We start from the raw sequence: 24374 nt of genomic DNA, 5'->3' as shown, positions 1-24374 counted from the left end.
CCCTGGCTCCTGCATGGATCAGGTTTGGGCTAGGGACCCACCCAGCTCTAGGGGCCTACTTGGGGGCCTGCTGCCTCCTGGAGGCTCCCCTCCCAGCTCTGGGCCCTCACACTCCCTGGGTAGGGGACATTTGGAGCAGGGGGGCTCTAGACACCCAATTCCCACAGCAGAGTGTGTGTCCAGCCTATGAGGACAGTGGGCCTGGGCACAGGTTCAGGAGGGGTGAGCACAGACAGGGTGTGTGTGGGGTGAGGGGTGGCCATCTGAGGGCACATGGTAAGTGAGGGTAGAGTCAGAGTTCTCTTTTGGGTTAACTATTGCCCCCCAGGAGTGTGTTTGGGGACAGGGTGCTGGGATCTGTGGTCCCCTGAAGCTGAACCCCTGATACAGGACAGAGGACAACTTAGTATCCTTGTCACTTGATCATTCACTGAACCCCAACCCCTGTTGCTGCCTGCTTGGGCTCCCCCATTGGGACTGGTCCTGGGGCTTTTCTATCCTGGGCTCCCTTCTCCTCTGCCATCTGCCAGCTGGACCCAGCAGCCTCCACTACTCCCCCTCTGTAGCCAGTATTGTCCTGGGGCCACCTTGGCACCACAGGTTTCCTCCCTGGCAAACCTGCATGACCATTTGGCCTGCCTCCCTCCAGAGCCCAGGCGCTTTCGCTGACCTGACGTGGTGGTGTTGGGGCAAGAGATTTAAGCAGCAGCCTCATTGCTACAGGGACCTCTCAGACCCCTTGTCCAGACTGGCAGCCTGGTAAGAACCCCCTCCCTCTCCTCTTATATGCTTGGGGCTGGAGCCAGAGCTGGGATGTCTCCCAAATCCTGACCTTATCCTTCCAGAGGCTGAGCCAGGCCTGGACATTGTCCCCTCAAACATGAGAAGGCCGAGCCAGGGAGGGGTATGGGGCAGGGGAGAGAGAGGGCTGAGTTTGGTTGTCACAGAGGGGGCAACCCAGGCAGTGGCACAGGAGGGTGCCCAGAGTTAGAGTCCTGTGGAAAGCAGAGAACTACCCCTCAGCCCCACCCCTCATGTCCCACCCCACCCTCTGTGTTCTTGGCTGAGAGATTCCTGGAGGACATTTTCCCAGAAAAAGAGGGAGGTGGTGACTGGGCCTGGATCCCTAGATGGGCCTCCCTCTGCCTCCTGTGGGGGTGGTTAGGTTGAGTTGGCTCTTAGGGAGTGTTTCTGGCCTAACCCGATTCGGGCAGGAGGCCCCAGAGACAGAGTTCTGCCCTCGGGAGAGGGGGGCATCATTCCCCCTTACTGGCCTCCATGTATATTTAAGTAAAGGCTGCTGGCCTCTCTCCGTGGAGTTGCCTTAGGCAGTAGGCCTGTATTTGTGGAGACCCCATTGAGTGGGTGGGTAGGGGGGTGCTATGATGTTGCCCTCTCAGCACCTAGGGCTGATATGGAGCTTCAGTGACTTGTATGGGCTCCCTGGACAGCCAGTGAGGTGGGAAGTTGGGGAGCCAGAGAGTCAGGTGGGAGGGACACAACTGAACCCCAGGCCCTGCTGGCGGCATCCTGGGCCCTAAGTGGGGCTTGCCAAGAGACAAGTAGCGGTGACAGTCACACCTTTGGCTTCCCAAGCTCTTGGCCACCCCATGTGGTGGCCCAGCTGGAGTGACAAGGAACCAAGGTCCAGTGACCCAGTGGGAGGGGAGAAGGGCTGTGGCTGGAAATGAACCTGCCCCACCTTTAGGGCTCTTCTCTATCCACCCAGTGGGGTAGTCCAAGACCAGATACTGGCAAGGTTCATGGTACCTCAGCAGGTAGCCAGGTGACAGTGAGCCTCTTGGCAGCCGCTCCAAAGAAGGATGCAGGATGGTTTTGGAACTCATTAGGAGGAAAGAAGCAGACACTCAATGGAAACAATGTCTTCTGGAGCTGGCTCTACAGGGCTGTGTTGTAAGCTTGTGTCAGGGCCAGGGATCCCTATGGGGGGGGCATGGGTATAGGCTCAGGACCAATGAAAGATTGATTGATTGATTGATACGTAGAGAGAGTGGGGGAGGGGCAGAGAGAGAGAGAGAGAGGGAGGGAGGGAGGGAGGGAGAGAGAGAATCCCAAGCAGGCTCTGCACTGTCAGCACAGAGCCTAGTGTGGGGCTGGAACTCACGAACCGAGAGATCATGACCTGAGCTGAAATCAAGCATTGGACCCTCAACTGGCTGAGCCACCAGGTGCCCCTCATCTCAGAACTGATTAGAATCCCCTGGACCTGTCCCTTTTTGGGTGTACAAACTAGGTAAAGTAGGTAGCTGTATTCATTTTCTGTGGCTGTTATAACAAATTATTGCAAACTTGGTGACTTAAAACAAATTTATTCTCTCACAGTTCTGGAGACTGAAAGCTGGAAATCAAGGCATTGGCAGGGCTCTCTGAAGGCTCTAACGATGGCGGTTGCTGGCATCCAAGGCATTCCTTGCCTTCTAGCTATAGCCCTCCAACCTGGGTCTCCATTGTCACCTGGCCTTCTTACCTGTGTCTGTGTGTCTCTCTTCACATGGCCTTCTTATAAGAACACTGGTTTTTGGATTTGAGGCCCACGCTAATGACATCTACAAAGACTCTATTCCCAGATAAGGTCACATTCAGAGGTCCCAGTGGATATGAATTGGGGGGGGGGGTGCTATTCAACTCACTACAGTAGGTTCTACAACCGTATTTCCTCATCTGTAACACGGGGAAAATAGGGTGCCCGTCCGGCATCTTATTGTAGGATTAGACACAACAAAGCAAAAGTCCAGCATACAGCAGTGTTTTTACAAATTGATTTTCTGTGGCTTTATACGGAATCCACTCAGCCACCCACAGCCTTCATTGGTCAATTCAGTGCTGACTTTTGGGCCCTGTGGATACTGCAGAGACTAAGACACAGGAAGTCAATCTAACAGCTACTCCACAGATGTGGGGAACCTTGATGGGGGCTGCAGGGCACTACAGGAGCTGACCAGGAGGAGGGGCAGGGCTTCCGGAAGAGGTTGCTTTGAGGTTGGGGTCTGAAGGAAGAGTGCTAGCTTGAAGTCTCAGCAGAGAGCATAGGGTGAACTTTACAGAGGAAGGGGTGGGGCCCTAGCAAGACTGGAATTTATCTGGAGGGCAAAGGGGGCCTTTAAAGGGTTTCTAGTGAGAGAGGATGTGCTCAGATTTGTATGCTCAGCACTGGGGCTACCTTAGGGAAACAGTGGAGGGGCTGCGGACCCTGAGGAGGAGTTGCCAGGTGAGGGGAGCTGGGGTCAGGAGCAGCCAGGAGAGGATGTGGAGGTGAGGCCGCTACACTGGGGAACCAGTGAGTTTGGGAAGGAGGCTCTGGGGCTAGGCAGGCTAAGCTAATGTGGTTGGTGGAGGTATGGGGACGGTTGTTACTTAGTTCAGGTTTAGGCAGGCATGTTGACCTGAGGCATCTAAAACATCAGCCCATAAAATGTTGCAAGCAGGACTCTGAGAGCAAAGGAGTTCAGCTTGAAGTGGTGCAGGAGGCCCAGAAATGAGATGGCAGGGGATGGGGGCTCTGAGAAGCCAGGATGGAGGGCTAGCAGAGCATGCGGGGCTGTGGGGGGCGGGGGGGGGGGGGCGGGAAGCACTGGGTGTTTTTCGGCATTAGGGGAACCACAGGTCCACTCACCACCCATGGAGGGTTGGGAGTAGGGGGTGGGGGTGGAGAGGCGTGTGGACAGGCAGGTTCCAGCCGGTGACTCCCCTCAGAGGGAGACAAGACCAGGCCATACCCTGGGGTGGGGGCTGGGGCGTGGACGGCTCAGCCTTTCTCCTCCACCCCTTGGAGCTCCCAGACACTGCAGATAATTACGAGGTGATATGGTAAATGCTACCTGCTCAGGGTGCCGTGGGCAGAGAGGGCAGGGCAAGCAGGAGGGGGGCATTTATGACCTCTTAGCCCTGAGCTGCTCATCAGGCAAGGACAGAGGCTGCTGCCGGCCTGGGCGTGGGAACCATGGAGATAGCGGGTGCTGACAATAGCCTGTGCACAGCCATTTCAGTGAATCCACCCAACAATTATTTTAATGATTCCTGCTTTCCAGATAGAAAGCTGAGGGCAGGAAGAGGAGACCCTGGGCCATGAGTGGCAGGGGTCAAATTTGAACCTAGGAACTCTTGAGCCCATGCTTTTGGCTGTGCTGCTACCCTGCTTCTGGGTTTGGGAGTTGGACTTGGTCCACCAGGTGCCAGACTAGCCCTGCAGCCAGACATTCTCAGGCGTTAAGGAGCTGACATCTCTGAAGGCCCACACGCTGGCAGTGCTCCAGCCTTCTTCTACACATCAAAGGTAGGTGCTGCAATGGCAAATGCCTCAGATGGTGCTGGGGGCTGGCAGCCAGGCTCTGGGGGCACAGGGGCTCTGCCTCTCTGCTACCCCTGGACAGCACAAGTCTCTTCACCGAGCTAGAGTCTTCCTTCCATCCCGGCAGTGTGGTCTGTGTGGCTCAGGGAGGCTGTGGCCAGGTAGCCACAGGGTCTGAGGTGGCCCTTGCTCCTCTGCTTGTGGCCTCAGACGGTGGGCAGGAAGTGAGGCAAGCCCACCTTAAAGCATGTCAACTCTCACAACTGCAGAAGGCATTCCAAGAAGGCAAATTGGGCTTGACATTGGGAAGAACTTGCCAACCAACCACAGTCTTGCTGTCTTTAAAGGTAGTGAGGTCCCTGTCAAGGCAAGTATGCAAGCCAACCTTTTTGGGGTGTTGGAGACAGGAGATCAGAGACCAAACATTTGAGATTCTGTGATCCTAAAGTTGATTAAGATGCTATGATGTTTGGCATCAAAGTCACTTGTATTTAGCCAGTTTACCAAATGTGTCCTTGGTGCAGATACCAGGGGACACAAAATGCCTGTTGTAATATCAGGTTTCCTGGCTCCCAGTGGGCCCTGAGATCCTGTCCCAGCAGTTCTGGAGGACAGGTCAGGCACTGCTGCATCTGGACCTGCCTTCCTGGCTCACTCAGTGTGAGGCTCCTGACTGCATTTTGGGATGTTGTGTCTCTACCAGCTGTGGCCCACCCGGGGCAGGAGGTTCACCTGGCACTTCCTGAGGCTCAGGCAGAGCCTCTTCCAGGATGTGACAGCAGGGTGGGGCATGATGGAGGCTGCAATGAGGTACTACTTGCAGGAAGTGGTTTGCAAGGCCTTCCCCATGTCATGGGTCACTGTCCTGCCTAATGGCTTTGGGCAAGTCCCTTCCTCTCTCACATCGTGGTTTCCTTTGACTACCCTTCTTCCTCCACCAATGCCTTGTTTTCCCAGACAGAGAGCTGGGGCAAACCAGAGTCTGTCAGAACAGGAAGGACCTTGGAGGCCACTGTGGTTCCTCATTTTTCAGAGGAGGAGATGGGCCAGGTGCCCAGCCCCCCTATTCCCTCCTGTCTGACCAAGACCCCTGGGGTACCCTAGGTTGCTGGTGCCTACATAGTATGTGTGGTTAGGAGATAAAAGGCATCAGGATGGTGGGGTGGCACCGCTCGCCCCCCCCCCACCCCCACCCCATGATGCCTTGGCAGCAATCCCTGGCTGGAGGCCAGCCTCGCCCAGGAAACTCCTCAAGGAACAAGGACACAGAGAACCCATCTCGGCCAGTCCCCAGCCATTAACACTCCTTTCTTCCCACGGCCCTTACCCTCTGGTCACCCACCAGGGTCTTAATGAGTGAGCTGCAGTTAATGGGTTACCCAGCCAGGTGACACATTCACCAGCCTCCTGGGGCTCTCAAAGTCCAGATGCACTGGCTTGGCCTTCAGGGTCTGATCTGAGCTCAGCCACTTCCCTTCTTAGCCTTGACACCTCAGGGCTCAGGAAGGGCCCAGGGAGGTCAAGAGGCTCCCTTAGGCCCTTACTACTCCCAGACATGCCTCCAGTGCCAGCTTCCAGGCTCAAGTGGTTCCCTCTACCTGGCATGTCCTACCCAATCCAATCCCAGCTCTGCCCTGATTCTTAAGGCCCCTGTCACTGTGTCTGCCTCTCCTCCAGGGCCCTGGGCTCCTCCTCTTCCTTGGCTGGCCATACTAAGCCCATCTAGAATCCTGCCGGGGGCTCCTTGAGAAGAGAATCTGGACAGGCCAGGCTTAGAGGCAGGAATGAATGAATGAATGAATGAATGAATGAATGAATGAATAAATGTGTTGAAGCCAGGGCCCTGCTAATGGTGGCAGTTCTGGCAGACAGCAGGCCACAAGTGGATCTCAGACACAGGGAGTCTTGGGGCTGCCAGCCCTGTGAGGCACCCACCCTGTCTCATTTGATGGGCCAGAGTAGGCAGGGGCATGAGCAAACAACTCTATCTCCTGCCCTCACTGCTGTGTGTCCTCCATCAACCCTCTCGCTCATGACCCCAGAAATGTCGGGGATGAAGAGAGGCTCCCCTGGGTCGCGTAACTCCCTTCAGTCCAGGTGGCCAGGGCCTTTGGAGTGACAGTCCCTACATAATCCCCCTGTAGCCCCAAGGGTCAGGGAGAGGACATGTTTGGAGGAGCATCTCTTACTCTAGAGTTCTGGACTAGGTAGGATTCCTCAGGCCTGATGGGGATTCAGAGGCTTACACTCCCAACCCCAGTGGGTGGGCATCTGGCTGCACCCCAGCACCACGTGAACCTGCTCTAGACATTGTAAGTTGAGGGGTCCCACCTCCTCCCAGGGGCCCCTGGCCTGACCTACCTCTGCCTGAAACCTAGCCTCATTCAGCACCACGGAAGCTTCAAAGCTCAGGTCTCTCATTCAGGATTGGGGATCTTACGGGACTCAAAGAGGCCAGCAGCTGTCCCAGGTCACACAGCCCCAGAGACAGGGCTAGGAGCCAGCCCTCTTCTCACCTGGAAAGGTTCCTGTGCCTTTAAAGCCTCCCTCCACTCAGGCTGCAGGGGGAGGGAGGGGAGGAGCTGGGTCAGAGCTGGGCACTGGGGACTCAGCTCTGTGCTGGAGAGCAGCAGGAGGACCAGCGTAGAGCCAGGTGAGCCAGGAGGGGCATCAGGCTGTGCCTCAGTGCTGTGTGACCCCAAAGTACAGCTCATTCTTTCTGAGCTGCTGCACATTGTAGGTTGGGGTAGCTCAGGCTAGGTCCTTCCAGAAGCATCTGTCTGGAAGCCTGGGTTCCAGTCCCAGCTCTGCCATGTGCTGGCCTCTTCCTCTGGAGAGGCTGGAGCCTTAGTTTATATACCTGCATAATGGGAGTGAGCGGACCTTCAGGGTGAAGGGGACAGGGCTTGTGTGAATGGACCCTGAAGAGGGGCTGCACAGACTGGGTCCAGGCTGGAGAGGCCTCGGATTTTTTATTGTCTGGTTAGGGGGGTTGAAACTACCTGTCCAAGCTGTCTGGCTCACTGTGTCACAGGTGTGGGGTGGGTGGAGGAGGGCCGGGTGGAACTGCTGGACTGCTCTAAAGAAGGGGACATTTTGGAATTAAGTGGGAGGGGTGCAGCATGGGGAAACTGAGGCCCAGGAGGATCTGGCAGCATGGGGGTAGGGGACCCATGATGGGGGCTGAGGCGCTGGGTCCTCTGGCCATGCTTCCCCTCTCCGGGATCTGGTTTGTGGCTATGGTGGGGCCTGAAACTGGCTCAGTTGTGCAAGGGTCATTGCACAACTCTAGGGGGTGCCCACCACCTTGTGGTCATTGCAGGCATGCCTAGCTATTTCAACAGGTATCTGGCATGGCGGTTATCAAGTACTGGGGAAGGTGACTTTTTTCTAATTCTCAACCTTATGCCACCAGGGTGGGCAGCAAGGGAGACAGATCCCAAATCCAGGCCTGGGTAATGGTAAGCTTCCAGTCCAGTGGCGGGCAGGGCTCAGGAAGCTGCTGAGAGCTATGTTCTCATGCCTGGGGTCAGCGATGGGGACGATTCCTTGATGCTGGTGGTGTTAGGGCCAAGGGCATGGGTTCTGGGCCCACCTGCTGGTCCACATGTCTCCCTCGGGGGCCAGCTGAACTTGTGCAAGTTGCTTCAACCTAAGCCTTGGTTTCCTGTCTGTGAATGGGTCTAGGACCGTGCACCAGGACTGTGGCTCTGAGGTGGTGGTGACACAGCCAGGTGACAAATGGGTTGGAGGATTAACAGAGAATCCTTAGGCTTCCTCATGCTCCGCTCTCTGATGCATCCTGGGAACCTGTTCCACTCAGCCTAGGTTCAGCTTTGTGTGTGTGTGTGTGTGTGTATTGGGAGGGGCTGGTGCTGATGGCAAAGTCAGTATCTCTGGTGGGTGAGGCTTGCACATTCCTGGGGACGGGGAGCTTACCATCTTCTGTGCCTAGGACAGGAGCCATGGGGTCTGGAGGAGACTCTTCAGCCCAGCCCCTGCAGCCTTTTCTAGGGTGGCATGGTTTCCCCAGACTGACTCCCCTCAGGTCGCTTTTCAGCATGTAGGGGTTGGGGGGCTGACCAGAATAAAACGTGACACGCTCACCACGTAAGGAAGGTTCTTGGTTCTGTACCTCAGGCGTTTGTTGACACAGCCTTTAATGAGATACCTTTCCTCCGGACTCTCCTCTCTGGGGCCTGCAGCTGCTGCTAGGCTTCATCTGTGCTCCGTCACAGACAGTGTTTGGTCCCTCACCTTGCCCCAGGATGCGGTTTTCCTGTTGGGACCCTACTGGGATCACCTGTTGGGTGGGGCCATCCTCTGCCCGCTCAGACATTCTTCCTACCCTCGAGCTGCTGCTGACACTGCCATGTCTTATGCCTTCCCAGGCGAGGAGGAAGTGGCTAAGCAGGCTTAGGCTAGGGACAGAGCCCTGTGTCTCTCCACTCTAGACCCCTGCCAGCTGACTGGCCTGCAACACAAATCCCCTGACATCCTGGCTGGTGGCTAGCCCTCAGAGACAGGTTATGGGCCTTGGTCCCTGGAGCCTGCCCTGTCCATCTTCTCAGTCACCCTGGTCTGCAGGTGATGTCCAGGGGAAAAGAGCTGAGTCATGGCGCCCCGTCCCGGGGCCGTGGAAGATTTCATGGGAGTGCATTTGTCCGGTGGATTCCATCCCAAGCCTGTTCAAGGGCAGTGGGTAACAAGACAAGGCCTGTTTTGACTGTGCGACCCAGAGTGTGCAGCAATACTCCGTAGGGGCAATGAGACCTCTATAGCTCTTCCTGTCTGTCAGCTGCCACAGCCTTGCAGGGTGGTCATAGCTGAGGTGTTACAGATAGGGACTGTGGGGGCTCCTGGGCAGCCTAGATACAACTAGCAAGGAAGCCAGGGATGGAGCAATGACTCAGGGAGTGGCTGATCCTTATTCTTGGCACATGGAGGCCAAAGGGGGATGGAAAGCAGCGTCCAAGGTCCCTGGGCTGGGCATGCACCTACTCCTGGCTTGAGATCTCCTTGTTGGCCCGGTCAGGGACATGCAGGAACTTGGGTGCGGGTATCAAGTGGCCAGGTGTGCACTGTTGGGCTGCGTGGCTTGAACCAGCTCTGGCGCGGTCCGGGCCCTGCCTTTCCAGGCTGCTCAGGGGGGTTCTTGGGCCCGAGGTGCTGACATTCCTGGATAGGCGGTGGAACCAGTCTGGACGCGAGGCCCCAGGCTGTGTTCCAGGAAGGCACCCTTGGCATCTGCTTGAGGGCTGTGGTGAGGGCTCTCAGGTCCTGGTTCTGGTCTGGTGCTGGCGGCACCTCTGCTGCGTTGCCTCAGGAACCATCTCTGGGACATTGTGTTTGGCCCTGGAGTTCAGACACTTTGACAGGGGTGGGGTGTACCCAGCCTGGGGCTTGCTGGAGGGGTGTTCGCCAGGAGACCCTGCCCTTTGGAGAGAACTGTGTCCAAGAGAGGGGGACTCCTTGCCCCTGGCACCACACCTCTCTTTCCCTGTTGGGGTCACACCCCTCACCTGCTGCCACTGCCTTGGGGACCCCAGAAGTCATGCTGTCATAACACCTCCCATCTCCTACCCAGGGCCCTCCCAGAGTTGTGTGAACTTTAGTCATCTGCTGACAGGCCAAGTCACTGTGTCTCCTTGCTTCCTCAACGTCAGCCCCTGGGGCTGTCCTCCCTGTCAGACTGGACCTTTTAGAGGACAGCCTGCTCTCCACCCTGCTTAGACACTTTCAACGGTCCCATGGGGTTGCTGAGTGACTCCCAGCCAGCTTCTTGCCTGCTCTGGGACTAGGTGAGCATGAGAGTTCTGCCTTCTCCTGCCCCTTTCTTGTCTCTGCTCCTCCTTGGAGGTGCCCTCCCCCAGATCCCAATCCCAGTTCAGAGGCACCCTGAGGAGCTCTGCAGGGGCTGCAGGCGTGGCTCTGGGCCACTCCTAGGAATGGGGGGGGGGGGGGTTCGGCTGAAGCTGTGGCCCAGATTTTCCCAGGCAGACAAATCTGGCCGTGTCCCAGCCTAGAGCTTCTTCCGAGGACCAGGAGCTTTCCTGGGCCCCTGCCAGCTCCGGGCCTCAGGTAAGCCCACAAGGGTCATGAGGAGTGGTGTGGGAGTTTGAGGCCAAGTGCTGTGCCCCACCTACTCTCTGGCCTCAGTTTCCCTTCCTGACACTGATTTGGGTGAGAGCCAGACCTCTGGGCTTGGACATTCTTTTAGTGAGTCTTTGGGAAAAATGTGGGGTGTGTGTGCGGCGGGGGGGTGGGTTGGGAAACGGAAGCCCAGTCCCCAGCAGGGTGTCTTCCGCAGGGCTGGTGATGTCTGCTTGCAGGGTCTGGGCTGGTGTCTTTGCTGCCCTGGCCAGGGAGGAGGGATGGGGGTCAGTACTGCCCACCCCTCCCCATACTCCCTGGCAGTCTGAACCTTGCTGGGTGCCCCCTGTCCCTCTGGAAGCCCACTTGGGTCCTTGGGTAGATGGATGGATGGACGAACAGATGGATGGACAGGGGAGGCTGGAGTACAGACTTTAGGAAGTCATGTCTGGATCACCACAGGGGCCTGAGGGGAGAAAGGAGGGCCGTGAGGGGGGTGGTCTCACCTCACAGCCACAAGCCCAGGAAAAATGAGACAATGTCCCCAAGGTGTCCCATGGGCAAGGACTGGGGGGCCTCCTTGGCAAGTGTGCCTGTGCCCATGCTGGGAAGAGAGTCACTGGTTTCTGTCCTGCCCCACCCACCCCCACCACATGTGGTGGGAAAGTTCTGTGTCTGGAAACAGATCCCACATGTTCCTGGCCCAGCTCCCAAGGCCCCTCACACCTCCCAGCATAGCTATCTCTGTTGGGAATCCTTAACCCTGACCCAGCCTCTAGGGTGTGCTCCGGGGGCATAGACTATCCCCTGGAGCAGTGGTAGGGGGAAAGTCCTGGTTGGCACTTTGGAGAGAGCCTTCTGCTGCTTTTTGGAGGACTGAGGAGCAGGTGATACTGACAGGAAGGAGTGCAGGGAGGAGGCTCTATAGTCCAGCTTTCAAAGGGTGGTGCCTGGATTCAGTCAACATGGAGAAGAAAGGCTGGCTTGAATCCCACTGGGGACGTAGGGTGGTGGTCTGCTATGTGGCTGCCCACTGAGCCTGGGAGGGGAAAGCCCTTCCATGCTGGCTTCTGGAGGCCCCCCATGTGGGAAGGCTATCCCCTCCCAGGCTCCGTGCAAGTGAGACTACACTCCTAGACCATCTCTGGGACACTGTGTCTGGCCCTGGAGCTCAGACCCCTGAACAGAGACGAGGTGAACCAGAGGCATCCCAGCCTGGGGCTTATTGGCCGACACTCACCTTTCGGAGGTAACGGAGATTGCCACTGTCCTCACACCTCTCCTTCCTTGTGGGGGTCACACCCCTTGTCCGCTGTCACCGCCACAGGAGCCCAAAGGCTCACTGCTGTCCCTCCCTGCATGGCCTGGAAAGGAGTCAACAGGGAAACAGTGAGCAGGTGGCTGACCAGCTTCCTTCTGCACCGCCGGCCTCCAGGGCGTCACCCTACTAGCTGATGGCATTTATAGCCAACACTCACCTAGCACTTCACGCTTTCCAATCCACTTCATTTCTACAACATCCCCAAGCAGGATGCCTCTGTCATTCCCACTGGACAGGTAGTCAGTGACTTGCCCAAGGCCCCACATCAGACGAGGGACAAGACTCAGATGGGATGAGCTGGCTTGAGAGCCTGCATACCCCGTCTCCTTGGCCTGGCCCACGTGGGCTTCACCACTTTGTCATATGATACTCACACCACCGAACTCGGGCCTTGCTCTGGGCAAACCCCCTCTCGGCTGTGCCTGGAGATTTCACACAAATGTGTCGGACAGCCTCCTCTTCGACTCCAGAGTTCATCTGGGTCAGAGGAACCTCACAGAGCTCCCTGGGGAGGACCTCCCTGGGGAGGCCTGTTTCAGGTACACTATCTTGATTTTCAGGAGAGCAAAGAGGCTGCCTGATCGAGGTGTCTGTCTGGAGCAGATTCTGCGGACACCATCTCCTACTGTCTGTGAGGGAGACCCCAGTTATTTCCTTAGCTGTTTCAGCCAAGCCCTCCTGGCTTTTGTGGCCACCTCCCCAGGCAAGGTGTGGGGCTTCCATCCGCTGAGAAAGGTAGGCCCCTGCCCCATGGCAGCTTGTCTGACAATTTTACAAGGAGATTGTGGGTGTCCTTTTTGAGGGTACAATGGAAGCCGAACCCCACGGTCTGTGGCAGGCCACTCTGGGGGCCCATGGATGGTGTCTGGCTCTGGGCTGAGGTGGGGGGTCACAGAAGGGATCAGGCCAAGCTTGTTCCCGGTGGAGTTCCCTGCTTGGCAGTGGCTCTGAATGTGGGACACATGGAATCTGGGGGCTCCCAGGAGAGATTTCTTTTGGACATGGGGTCTTTACTGGGATGGGGCCTTGAGGATAAGCAGGGCAATTTAGGAAGGGAGAGATGGGGCTGGGAGTTTCTGGCAGAGTAAGTGGCCAGGGGCTGGAAGGAAACAAAGGGACATATTTTTTTCTTTTAAAATTTTTTTTTAATGTTTATTTATTTTTGAGAAAGAGAAACACACACACAGAGTATGAGCGGGGGAGGGGCAGAGAGAGAGGGAGACACAGAATCTGAAGCAGGCTCCAGGCTCTGAGCTGTCAGCACAGAGCCCCATGCGGGGCTAGAACTCATGAATGGTGAGATCATGACCCGAGCTGAAGTTGGAAGCCTAACCTGACTGAGCCACCCAGGTGCCCCCAGGGACATGTTTCTGAGGCTTGACTATTGGCTGTGCCCTGTGTGGTGAGGGTCAGGATGTGCCCAAGGCCAGGCCAGTGGCAGTCCCCTGATCCTGTTAACCACCAGCCCTCCCCCCTGACCCCAAACAACAGGTACTTGCAGAGCCATGAAGAAGCGGTATGTGGTGCTGGCCCTGCTGGCCGTGGTCCTAGTGATCTTCATCATCATCCTGTGCCTTTGCCTGCTCTTGACCTCCAAGCCACAGAGCCACGTCTACCCCAGGGCAGCTGTGGCCACAGATGCCAAGTATTGCTCAGAGATCGGGAGGTGAGCAGGCAGGGCGTGGGAATACAGGAGGACCACTGGAAGTGGATCTGGGCAAGATCCTCATCCCTCTGAGACTCAGTTTCCCTGTCTGTACATGAGCTACCCGGACAAGGGGTGTCTGATGCACATGGAGCTGCCTGTCCTTTCCTTGGACCTCCACAGCAGCCTCTGGTCAGGGCAGAAGGGGACACTGACTCCAAGAGCAGGATGTGGATTTCCTGGTGCCCTGGGTCCCTTTCCTCAGATCTCTGTGCCTTTGGATAAACTGCTGTTTTATGCTATTTTAGACCCCTATCTCACATTATGTACAAAGATCAGTTCCCAAAAGACGTAAACAGACAAAAAAGGTTGCTAATAAAAAGTAACGTTTTTCCGCTTTCTTTCTATTATAAACGTCATGCACATCTGTTTGCTTGAAAGGAAGAACATATAAGCCCATTGGTCTTAGAGTGACATGTAAAAACCAAAACTACAGTTTCCTCTTCCATCCTCCTTTGGGCAGTGTGGCCAGAAAGGGTGGAGTTGGGTGGCAGTGTGCATGTGTTGGGGGGGTTGGGGAGCCCGCAGGTGCTCACTCCCCACCACCTGCTGCCGGTAGGGACATGCTGAGGGACGGTGGCTCGGCGGTGGATGCTGCCATTGCGGCCCTGCTGTGTGTGGGGCTCATGAACGCCCACAGCATGGGCATCGGGGGCGGCCTGTTCCTCACCATCTACAACAGCACCACGCGTGAGTGCCCACGGGGAGTAGGGGAAGTAATTGGCAGGGGCTGTCCATCTCAGGCTGGACGTGGGCTGGGGGCAAGCAGAGCCGGGTGGCCCCTGGGCTCACACGGGGTGAGGGGTTGGTGTTGGTCCAGACTGCCCACCTTCTTCTCCTTCTAGGAAAAGTTGAGATCATCAACGCCCGTGAGGTGGCCCCTGGGCTGGCCTCCGAAGGCATGTTCAACAGCCCGGAGCAGTCACAGAAAGGTGAGGTGCAAGTTCAGGTGTGGGTGCAGAGCTGGGGTGAGATGCCGGGAAGGCATGGGCATGCCCCTGTCTGATGCTGGGGACAGTTCTGGCAGTGCTGATGTGCACCCTTCCCATCCAACCCTTCCTGGCCCGACAACACCCTCCCGAGGGTGAAGACATGGAGCTTCTGTTATTTCCACTCAGGCCTCTCCAGGGTGCTAGGGCATGGAGAGAATAATTATTATTTCAACAGTTTGCACATATCAGGGGGCACTGGGGCCAGCATGCTGCTTAGCTGTTTTCACCAGTGGGCCCCTTGAATCCTCCCTGTATGCTTGGGAGTCAGGGGAAGTGCTGTGTTGATTCTTATTTTATAGGTCCAGAGAGGTCATGCAAACCAACTGAGGTCACACAGCTGGATGGTGCTGAGGCCCAAATTGAACCTGGGCTGTCAAAGTCCTGAATTTTCCAAAGGCATCCAAGACTTTCATTTATTCGTTCATTTTGTGGAGATAGCTCCAAAAACGCAGTCGAGTCTATCTTTTTAACAAGGCCTTCATGCAGAGAAGAGGCCCCCAACCTCCCCATGCAGTTGAGGGGAAGCCAGTGGCCAGCAGGGGTTGCTGCTCCAAGGACCCAAAAGGAGGATAGGAGGAAAACAGGATAGGAGATTAGAGGCAGGAGGAGGGGGCTGTTGGCCATAGCAGGTCTGATCCCCAGTTGCAGGCTCTGCCCCTCGGGCCGGGGCCCTGGGTGAGGCCCTGTGAGCAGCCCCATTGGAGTCTCCTCCAACATACAGCCTCTTTGAATTAAAAAAAAAATTTTTTTTTCAACGTTTATGTATTTTTGGGATAGAGAGAGACAGAGCATGAACAGGGGAGGGGCAGAGAGAGAGGGAGACACAGAATTGGAAACAGGCTCTAGGCTCTGAGCCATCAGCCCAGAGCCTGACGCGGGGCTCGAACTCACGGACCGTGAGATCGTGACCTGGCTGAAGTCGGACGCTTAACTGACTGCGCCACCCAGGCGCCCCCTCTTTGAATTTTTATATCCCCTGGGAGACTCAGAATGTGTAGAAATGAAATCATTCAGTGTGATTGCTGGAATCTTACAGACTTAGCACCTTGTGGATGCTCGGAATTCACTTATTTAACGAGGACTTACTGGGAATCTCTTAAAATGTCAGGGGTTGTTCCCCAAGCCTGGGGACAAAACAAAGGCAACAGATAAAATCCGTGGCCCAGCCAAGCCAGGTGGTACCAGAACAGCAGAGGTGGGAAGGGCTGGAAGGCGTGCAGTTCACCAAGTGTAGCCTGGTCACGGGGGAGGTGTCTGGGCAAAGACCCAGGGTCTGGAGTGGGTGAGGATAGCTGTGCAGGTGTCTGGGGGAAGAGCAAGTGACCCACATGGGAAGATGGGACAGAGAACTGTGGGAACTAGCAAGGCTGCAATGGGTGACCCCAGGGTCAGAATGGCTCAGGTGGTGTCAGACCTTATGGGTCATTGTGAAGACCCTGTCTCTTGTCCAAGAGAGGTAGCAGTGGCCCCTGGGGTGTTTGTGGGGGTAGATCTGGCCTATGTCTGGCTGAACCCCTTGGGCAGCTGCAGAAGGGGCAGGGAGCAAGCTGCCTGCCCATCAGGTGACCCGTCAGGAGGTCACCACGATGACCACGGAGAGATGAGGGTGTTGGGAGGTGGTTGGTATTCAACATACCTAGAAGGTGGAGCCTGTGCATTTGCTGAGAGGTCGGGTGTGACACCAACTCCTATACCAAGAGTCCTGGATAACCCCTGGTCTTTGATCTGCACCTGGAAGCATGGGGTGCCCCTAACAGAGGCCAGCAAGGCTGTGGGGCAGTGGGTTTGGGTGACAGTCCGGAGTTGGGTTTTGAGTGTGTTAAGTTTGAGATGCCTTTCTCATGGGCAGGTGCATCCTCAGATCAGGCCATCGGGGGAGCAGGCCAGGCCAGAGAGTAAATTTAGAACTGGCAGCACATACATGAAATTTGAAGCCCTGATCTGGGGGAGGTCACCAATATGGTGAGTGTAGACAGAGGAGACCATAACAGAGCCTCGCATGTGGGATGCAGAGGTGACACTGGAGGAGTGACGGGCTAAGTAAGGTAAAGTTGAGAGAGGACCCTGGTCTGGCAGTGTGGGGGTCACTGCACCTTGGTTAGCAGGGTGGTCTGAGACCTATTAGCCCAAGATCAGGGCAGCATTTTTTTTTAAGGTGGCAGGAATCATGGGCCGGGTGTCAGACCTTCTGAAATGTGCAGACATACAGACCATAACAACCTGGCTCTCAGAACCTTGTGCCCAACCTCAGGATGGGAGAGGTAGTTCCAGAGCTGCAGTCACCTAGCCTGAGTGTAGCTGAAATGGCCCTGGTCATCCAGGGGTGAAAGCAAGAAGGTGTCTGGGAGCAAGGGCCTTTCTGTATCAGTGCCCAGCTTAGGGCATAGTGGGCCGTGGGGGTGGGTGGGGAGCAGGGTCCAGGAGTCTGTTTCCAGTGGAATTGTGGGCTCCTCTAAAGTCAGCTGCAAGAGACAAAACTCTTTATGGTCAGATGGGGAAACTGAAACCCAGTGAGGGTACATATAGGGCAGGGAGTCGGGCTCAGGTCCTGGGTCTGGGACAGTAGAAGGGAGGAAGGTAGAGGCCTTGCCTTGGCACTGGCTCAGTGTCGAGGGTGGCCTGGGCTTGCCCTGGGGACTTTGGTGGGTTCCGGTGGACCCCTTGAGTCTTATGGGATGAGAGGCCTTGTGGGCTAGGAGGCTCAGACTAAGAGATGGTAGGGGTCTGGCTTCCCCACAGTCTTGTTGTGCAACTGTGGGCCTGGCACAGGATTTCAAACCTGGTAGCACCTGCAGAGGCAGACATCTAGTCCTGGGACAGCAGGACTGTGGCCTTGTCACATATCCCTGGCCAATCTACACTCTTGCCAGCGGAGTCCACATATGACAATTCCATTTCCTTCCTAAACCTCACTGATCCCATCTGGAGACTGTGCCTAGGTTGCTGCTGAGGGAGAACACCCCTCCTGATGTCCCCTGACTGGAGCCACTAACTGTCTTCCTGTCCCTCTGCAGGGGGGCTGTCGGTGGCAGTTCCCGGTGAGATCCGAGGCTATGAGTTGGCCCACCAGCGGCATGGGCGGCTGCCCTGGGCTCACCTCTTTCAGCCCAGCATCCAGCTGGCCCGCCAGGGCTTCCCTGTGGGGAAGGGCTTGGCGGCAGCCCTGGAGAAAGACAGGGCTGTCATCGAGGAACAGCCTGCACTGTGGTATGTCTGTGGGTGCTGGCCTGCCCTGGGGCACAGGCTGGGCAGATGTGGCCCAAGGTCCCTGCATGCCATGAATGACTGGCAGAGGGATGAGGTCTAGGATATAAAAGCCTTTCCCAATGTGTGTGGGATCACATTCTGAGCCTGGTGCCTGGGGTCCCGGCTTGTGAGTCCTGAGTGGCAAGGGACTCTAGGAAGCATTGGCTGGACACCAGAGGATGACTCACCTGTGGACAGGTGCTCACTGCCCTTCCTTTGATCTCCTGTGTGGTTGGGTGGGAATGGCTGGCCGAATCCACCCTGCCTGCCTGCCTCACGGGAGCCCCTCTGCCCCAGTGAGGTGTTCTGCCGGGATGGGAAGGTGCTGCGGGAGGGGGACAGACTGACCATGCCGCAGCTGGCCAACACGTACGAGACGCTGGCCTTGGAGGGAGCCCAGGCCTTCTACAACGGGAGCCTCACAGCCCAGATTGTCAAGGACATCCAGGAGGCTGGTAAGTGGGCAACCTCAGGGACCCTAGGCAAGGAACTCAGCAGCAGGAGCTCTGAGCCAGAGCTCAGAGGACTTAGGTCCTCTGCTCCTGCCCGACCTGGGCATTGGGCCCTCAGGCAGTGCCTGGAGCTGGGGGGGGTCACAGACATGTCTGCAGTCAGTGACAGGCCACATAGATCCATAGATCTTGGTTAGGTCAAAACTGAGAGACCAGTGCAGTTCAGGAGGGAAAGTCCTCTGTAAGTTAAATGAAGGCCTAGGCTGGAACTGGAGCTGAGGAAGCATTGAAATGCAGATCTGAGGGGACTTCCCCAAGCAGGAGGTGGTACCTGAGCTACAGATGGGCTTGGAGAGAGGAAGAGCCTTCCTGGCAGAGGGAATAGGCTAAGGCCCAGAGAGGATGAGCTTTAGTTATCCCTGAGGGTCACAGTGGATGAGGGTGGGCTTGGTGAGAGAGGCACTGGAGGGGCTGCAAGCAGAGACAAGTTCTCATGACTCAGCCAAGAAGCCTGGTGCTGCCTCTCCCTCCCCAGCTGTGGATTTCTTCCTGCTGTTATTTTTGTCAGAGACACAGAAGAGAGTGATTAGCATGTTGACCTTTACCACTGAGGCAGGAAATTAGCCTATAAATACTTGGTCTTTCTGGAGCCAGTTCCCTGTAGAATTAAAGAGCCTCCTTTCACCCACCTATTAGTAGTCACTGGAGGATGGGACTGAGCAGGGGAGAGATGGGAGCAGATACTTTCCACTTAGAGAAGACTCTCTGGCCGCCAAGAGGAGAGAAGGCAGACCTGGAGGCCAGTGGGGCAAACAGATAGAGGGCAGATGGCCTGAGCCTGGCAGTGGAGAGGTGGTATCATCAGGGAGCACAGAGGGACTGGCGGATGGGGCAGTGGGGAGGGGGAGGAGGAGGGCCCTCAAGAGTGGGCAGGGCTTTCAGCGTGATGGTCCTGTGCTCCCCTCAGATTGGGGGCCCCATCCCTGTGTCCACCCATTGAGCTGCTGTCTCATTGCAGGGGGCATTATGACCACCGAGGACCTGAACAACTACCGTGCTGAGCTGATAGAGCAGCCACTGAACATCAGCCTCGGGGACGCCCAGCTCTACGTGCCCAGTGCCCCACTCAGTGGGCCGGTGCTGGCTCTCATCCTCAACATCCTCAAGGGTGAGCCCTCCCACCGTGGCTCCGCAAGAGGCGGTGCAGAGTGACCAGGGCTGTGAGAGGCGATGATCAGGGGCTGGAGGAGGAGGAGGAATGGTTGGGAGCTAAAAAGGTACAGAGCAGTGTCCTGGGGTGGGAATAGCCATGCTGGTCCAGAGGACGCATCTGGTAAATCTAAGTGGTCATCCCAGGCCCAGGGGTCCCTTACTCATTCCATTCTTACATTCCTCCAAAGTGTCCACTGGTTTTTATTACGCATTCCCCTTCTCAAGTTGGGCCAAGTGATTCAGGGAGGTGTGAGCCTACCCTGGGGCACCCAGCTGTCTCGGCAGAGGGCCCCGGGACTGCTAACATGCCCCCATCTCTGCTCAACCAGGGTACAACTTCTCCCCAGCGAGTGTGGAGACACCCGAACAGAAGGGTCTCACCTACCACCGCATCGTGGAGGCCTTCCGGTTTGCCTATGCCAAGAGGACCCTGCTTGGGGACCCCAAGTTTGTCAATATGATGGAGGTAAGAGGCAGGGGGTGGCCCGTGATGGGTGCGGGAGGGCCTGCCATGGATGTGCGAGCAGGGCTTCCTGGGACCACCCCAGCCTCACGCATGCTTTCACCACCAACTTTGGTGGTGGACCTACCATGTGCTGGGATGGCCTGGTGACGCCCGAGTTTGGCCCTCTGCCACACGGAGCTCACAGTATGACAGACTTGACAATGAGTAATTAGTGTCCCCTACCTGTGTCTGTGCTCCCACCTTGGGGGCTGTACCCTTGTCCTGGAAGGGTTTGGAGTGTTCGGTGCTGAGGTGGGGAATGCATGGGGACGTTGCAACCCTCAAGGGTAATGAGGAGGATGGCTGAGGGGGAGAGGAGCAATGCTCTGGGCCTCGGCCACTGGTTCTGTGGTCACACCCAGGAGCTAATGTGTCCTAGGCCCTACCCGGATCCTGCACAGCCCAACCCACTCACTGCCAGACCCAGGCTGGGCCTCCATCAAGACTCCCATCACCGCCCTCCTTACCTACTCGGATCACCCATTCCGCGGTAGACCTGCAGATTCCCTCACACTGGCCTGTGCCTCTCAGCTGCCCAGCAGCCTCTCTGCTTTCCCGGATCTCTTTTTTTTCCCCAATGAGCATTTTGTACTACTCCCGACTGCAGCCGGTGACCCGGTGTCTCATATCCCTGCGGCTGCTGCATCGCACCCCTATCTGCCATTTGGCCTGGCTAAGGCCAGCTCCTCTGCTCATGCACTTGCTGACTTGGCAAGTCTCTCCTGCAACACTGCTCTGCCTCTGGCGTTCCCAGTCTGTCCTTTCAGACAGATCATTCTGGAGCGAGAATCATACTCTTGTTGCTTCAGAACCTTCAGCTGCTGACCCCATTCCTTGGCTTCTGCTCAGAGCAAACTTGGCCACTCTGTCCCTTTCTCAAGTCCTCTCCCATCAGGCTGTGCCCTTCTTGCTCCACCACCCCCCCCCACCATGACCCCTCACCCTGCCCCCTGAGTCCAGCCTCAGTTTCCCCTTTGGGCACCCTACTGCAGCATCTCACACAGTTTACCACCTCCTTTGCTCAGCTTTTCATTTTGCAAAGTTGTAGGCTTTTGCCACATTTCCTTCCTCTCTCTCTGCCTCCATCTACCCCTTTATCAATATGCATGTGTTTTTTGGGGTATCAGATGGTCAGTCACTGATATCACACTTTGGGTTGTCGCTCCTAAAACTGAGGACTCCTATTCCCTGACATTGAGAGGACTTGACCTGTTAGATACCTGTATTCCCAACAGTTCCAGGATTGTTAGGTCCAGAGCCCGTCCAACTCATACCTTACAGTTGCTGTTTATGTCCCTCTGGTTTCTGAACCTACACTAGGCCTCTTGGCTCTTTTGCTGATTTTTAAAGCCCAAGGCAGTCATCTTGCAGAATCACTCCACATCCTGGATTTGACTTTGTGTTTTCTTAGGAGTAGATTCAGGCTGAACATTTTCCCTGTGGGATGTTGCTGGAAAATTCTGGAGGCATTTCCTTTGCTTAGTCCCCATGGGCCTTCCTTGTTGGCTCCTGTCTCATCTACTCTCCTCTTTCTCTGTCCTCATCACTGTGGGGACCCTATTCAGGGTCATGGCTTTTTTTTTTAAGTTTTTGTTTGTTTGTTTGTTTTGTTTTTGTTTTTGTTTTTTTGCTTGTGTTTTTTTTTAGAGCACACAAGCTGGGGAGAGGGACAGAGAGAGAGAGAGAGAGAGAGAGAGGGAGAATCTTAAGCAAACTCCATGCTCAGCACAGAACCCGATGCAGGGCTCAATCCCATGACCCTGGAATCATGACCTGAGCCACAAATGAAGAGTCAGATGCTCAACCAACTGAGCCACCCAGGTGCCCCCAGACTCATGGCTTTAAGCAGCCACCAGAAGCTAATGGCTCCATGTTTATCCCTCAGCCTGATCTTGCCCACATGTAGGTCTACCACCCACCTGAGACAGGCTCTTCAGGGTCCCAAGGGCACCTGTTCAAAATCAAGCTCTTGACTGTCTCCTACACTGGCCATCTGCAGTGTTCATCTCCTCAGCTAATGGGCACTCTGGATTGAAGACACTGGGGCCATTGATTCTCTCCCAGCTGGGCCAGCTACCATCTCTCACATGGTTGATGTTTGATGTCATAGCCTCCCAGTTGGGTTCTACCCTTATACCTTCACATAGCTGCCAGAGGGGTCCTGTGACTCACCAGTGTGGTCACTCTTCTGTCCCAGGACCAGGTGGCTCAGAGCAAAAGCCAAAGTCCTTATAGGGCTTATGAAGACTTATAGGATCAGCCCCTGTTGACATTTTCTACCACCTTGACCCTATTCACCCTCTATCACTCCAGGCCTGCCTCAGGGCCTTTGCATTTTATCACTCAGGCCATATTCACAGCTCTTTTCAGATACCACCTCTTCTGAGAAGCCCTCCCTGACCACTTGGTCCCCACCTCATCCCTCCCTATCCCCTTTACCTGGCTTGTTCTTTCCAACATGTCCCTGCCTGACTTGGTCTTCCCTGCCAGGAGGGCTGGGATCTGTACGTCTGTTCCCTGTTGATCCAAGCACACAGCACAAGCTCCATGAATGAATGAATGATTGAATGCTGCAAGAGTGGGGTGTTGTGGGTGGACAGATAAATACTGAATTTCTGGACTGCAGTACAAAGGCTGGAAAGAGGGGATCAGAGGGCCATGTGATGTTGAGGGTGCAGGAGGGTTGTGGTCAGGGCCATGTTGGGGGCTTCCCAAGAGCTGCTCGCACAAGCCTGTGCCCCCTCCCCACCCCCCCCCCCCACCTCCTCAGGCCAGCTCTGGGGTCTCGGCAGGTGGTCCGCAACATGAGCTCCGAGTTCTTTGCCGCCCAGCTCCGGGCCCGGATCTCTGATGATACCACTCACCCGTTCCCCTACTATGAGCCTGAGTTCTACACGCCTGATGATGGTGGCACTGCCCACCTGTCCGTGGTCGCAGAGGACGGCAGCGCTGTGTCGGCCACCAGCACCATCAACCTCTAGTAGGGGCTGCCGGGTGACCTGGGTGGTCTGGGGGCTGCTTGCATGTCCTAGAAGGGGGCTCCATCGACCTCTTTCATGGTGGGAACTGAGGCCCCACCTTGGTAGAACATGTACCCTCAGCCTCACCGGGAGAGAGCTGGAGCTTTGGGGGGTGGGTAGGGGCTGGGCAGGGTGGGGCTGGGTTCTCCATAGCTGGCTGACTCAGCTGGTCTTCAGCTTCGGTTCTAAGGTACGATCACGGGTCAGTGGGATCCTCTTCAATGATGAAATGGATGACTTCAGCTCCCCCAACATCACCAACCAGTTCGGGGTGCCCCCCTCACCAGCCAACTTCATCAAACCAGGTGTGGGGCAGGGGGCTCAGGTGGGGAGAGGGCTGGTGTCCTGGGCAGGCAGCTGACCAGCATCTCTGTCCCCACCCATCCATCTGGTGATCACAGGGAAGCAGCCACTCTCATCCATGTGTCCAGCGATCATCGTGGGCCGGGATGGCCAGGTCCGCATGGTGGTGGGTGCCTCCGGGGGCACGAAAATCACCACAGCCACTGCGCTGGTAGGTATCACCCATTTATCCCCCCAGCCCCTGTCCCTGGACCACACTGACCCCCTCACCGCCCCCCCCCCCCCCGCCACCCCTAGGCCATCATCCATAGCCTGTGGTTTGGCTACGATGTGAAGCGGGCAGTAGAGGAGCCCCGACTGCACAACCAGCTTCTGCCTAACACCACGACCCTGGAGAAAGACACTGACCAGGTGGGTAAAGAGTCAAAGAAATAGTCACAAGGTGGGGGTCACAAGGTGTCCTGGGAGGGAGGCCTGGATCTCCTGAGTCATCATGGAGTAGACTGCCCCTCTGCCTGAGGCAGATACCTTCACACCTACTGCCTGGGCCATCTTGAACCCCTGTGGGATGTGAGTCACTCTACCTGCTCCGGTGAGACCCAATAGGACCGTCTGCCCCCAACTTGCTCTTCCTGGCCACTGGGGCAGAAATGGCACTACCTGTGTGTTTCAGTGTGGGTCTGTGTGGTTCACATGGCATCTTGGGCCCTGCTGAGGCCTCTCTATCCCCTCCCACCTCCAGGCAGTGGTTGCAGCCCTGAAGACCCGGCACCACCACGCTGAGGTCACTTCCAACTTCATCGCTGTGGTACAGGCCATTGTCCACACGGCTGGTGGCTGGGCAGCTGCCTCAGATTCCAGGAAAGGCGGGGAGCCTGCTGGCTACTGAGTACTCAGGGCGGGCAAGGCTGACTGGTGACCTAAGGATGAGATGTCCGCTGGGACCAAAGTGGGACTTTGAGGGGATTTGCTTCCCCTGTGAGTGACAAAGCAGTGCAATAAATGGGGGCCACACCATCAGGCTCTGGGCAGCCTTGCCAGCCAGGCTCCCATATCCCTGGACCTCAGCATCCTGTGTGTATGAAATGGAGCTGTCAGGTGGGGAAGGGTGAAGAGGTGGGATTCAGAGGTCTTTACCCCTCAGGTGCTAGAGCTAGCCTCAGAATTTTCATGAGAGCCCAGTGGGAGGGTGGGTGAGGGGCGGGGCAGACCCATA

At 56.4% G+C, this 24374-nt stretch overlaps 1 protein-coding gene across 8 annotated transcripts; it reads left to right on the top strand.

The window, feature by feature from the left end:
• Positions 1 to 649: 649 nt before the first annotated feature.
• Positions 650 to 24218, top strand: GGT1 (gamma-glutamyltransferase 1). Of its 8 annotated transcripts, XM_086681964.1 has the most exons (16): positions 6874 to 6962; positions 9897 to 10110; positions 11540 to 11651; positions 12284 to 12458; positions 13215 to 13389; positions 13988 to 14118; positions 14274 to 14360; positions 17435 to 17627; positions 17964 to 18121; positions 19137 to 19286; positions 19660 to 19796; positions 22628 to 22815; positions 23033 to 23160; positions 23257 to 23369; positions 23456 to 23573; positions 23905 to 24218. In XM_086681964.1, the coding sequence occupies exons 5-16, from the start codon at positions 13229 to 13231 to the stop codon at positions 24045 to 24047; spliced, it is 1707 nt and encodes a 568-aa protein (XP_086538090.1). In that variant the 5' UTR covers positions 6874 to 6962; positions 9897 to 10110; positions 11540 to 11651; positions 12284 to 12458; positions 13215 to 13228; the 3' UTR covers positions 24048 to 24218. The 8 variants fall into 8 exon arrangements, with proteins under 8 accessions (XP_086538091.1, XP_086538092.1, XP_086538093.1 ...); XM_086681963.1 differs by lacking the exon at positions 11540 to 11651; XM_086681965.1 differs by lacking the exons at positions 6874 to 6962; positions 9897 to 10110; positions 11540 to 11651 and adding an exon at positions 650 to 759.
• Positions 24219 to 24374: the final 156 nt, after the last annotated feature.

The sequence above is a fragment of the Puma concolor genome, chromosome D3, assembly GCF_028749965.1.
Source record: "Puma concolor isolate L17-30 chromosome D3, mPumCon1.1.hap2, whole genome shotgun sequence".
Lineage (NCBI taxonomy): Eukaryota > Metazoa > Chordata > Mammalia > Carnivora > Felidae > Puma > Puma concolor.
Note: the sequence above shows the minus strand (reverse complement) of the source record. Positions and strands in the feature narration are given on the sequence as shown.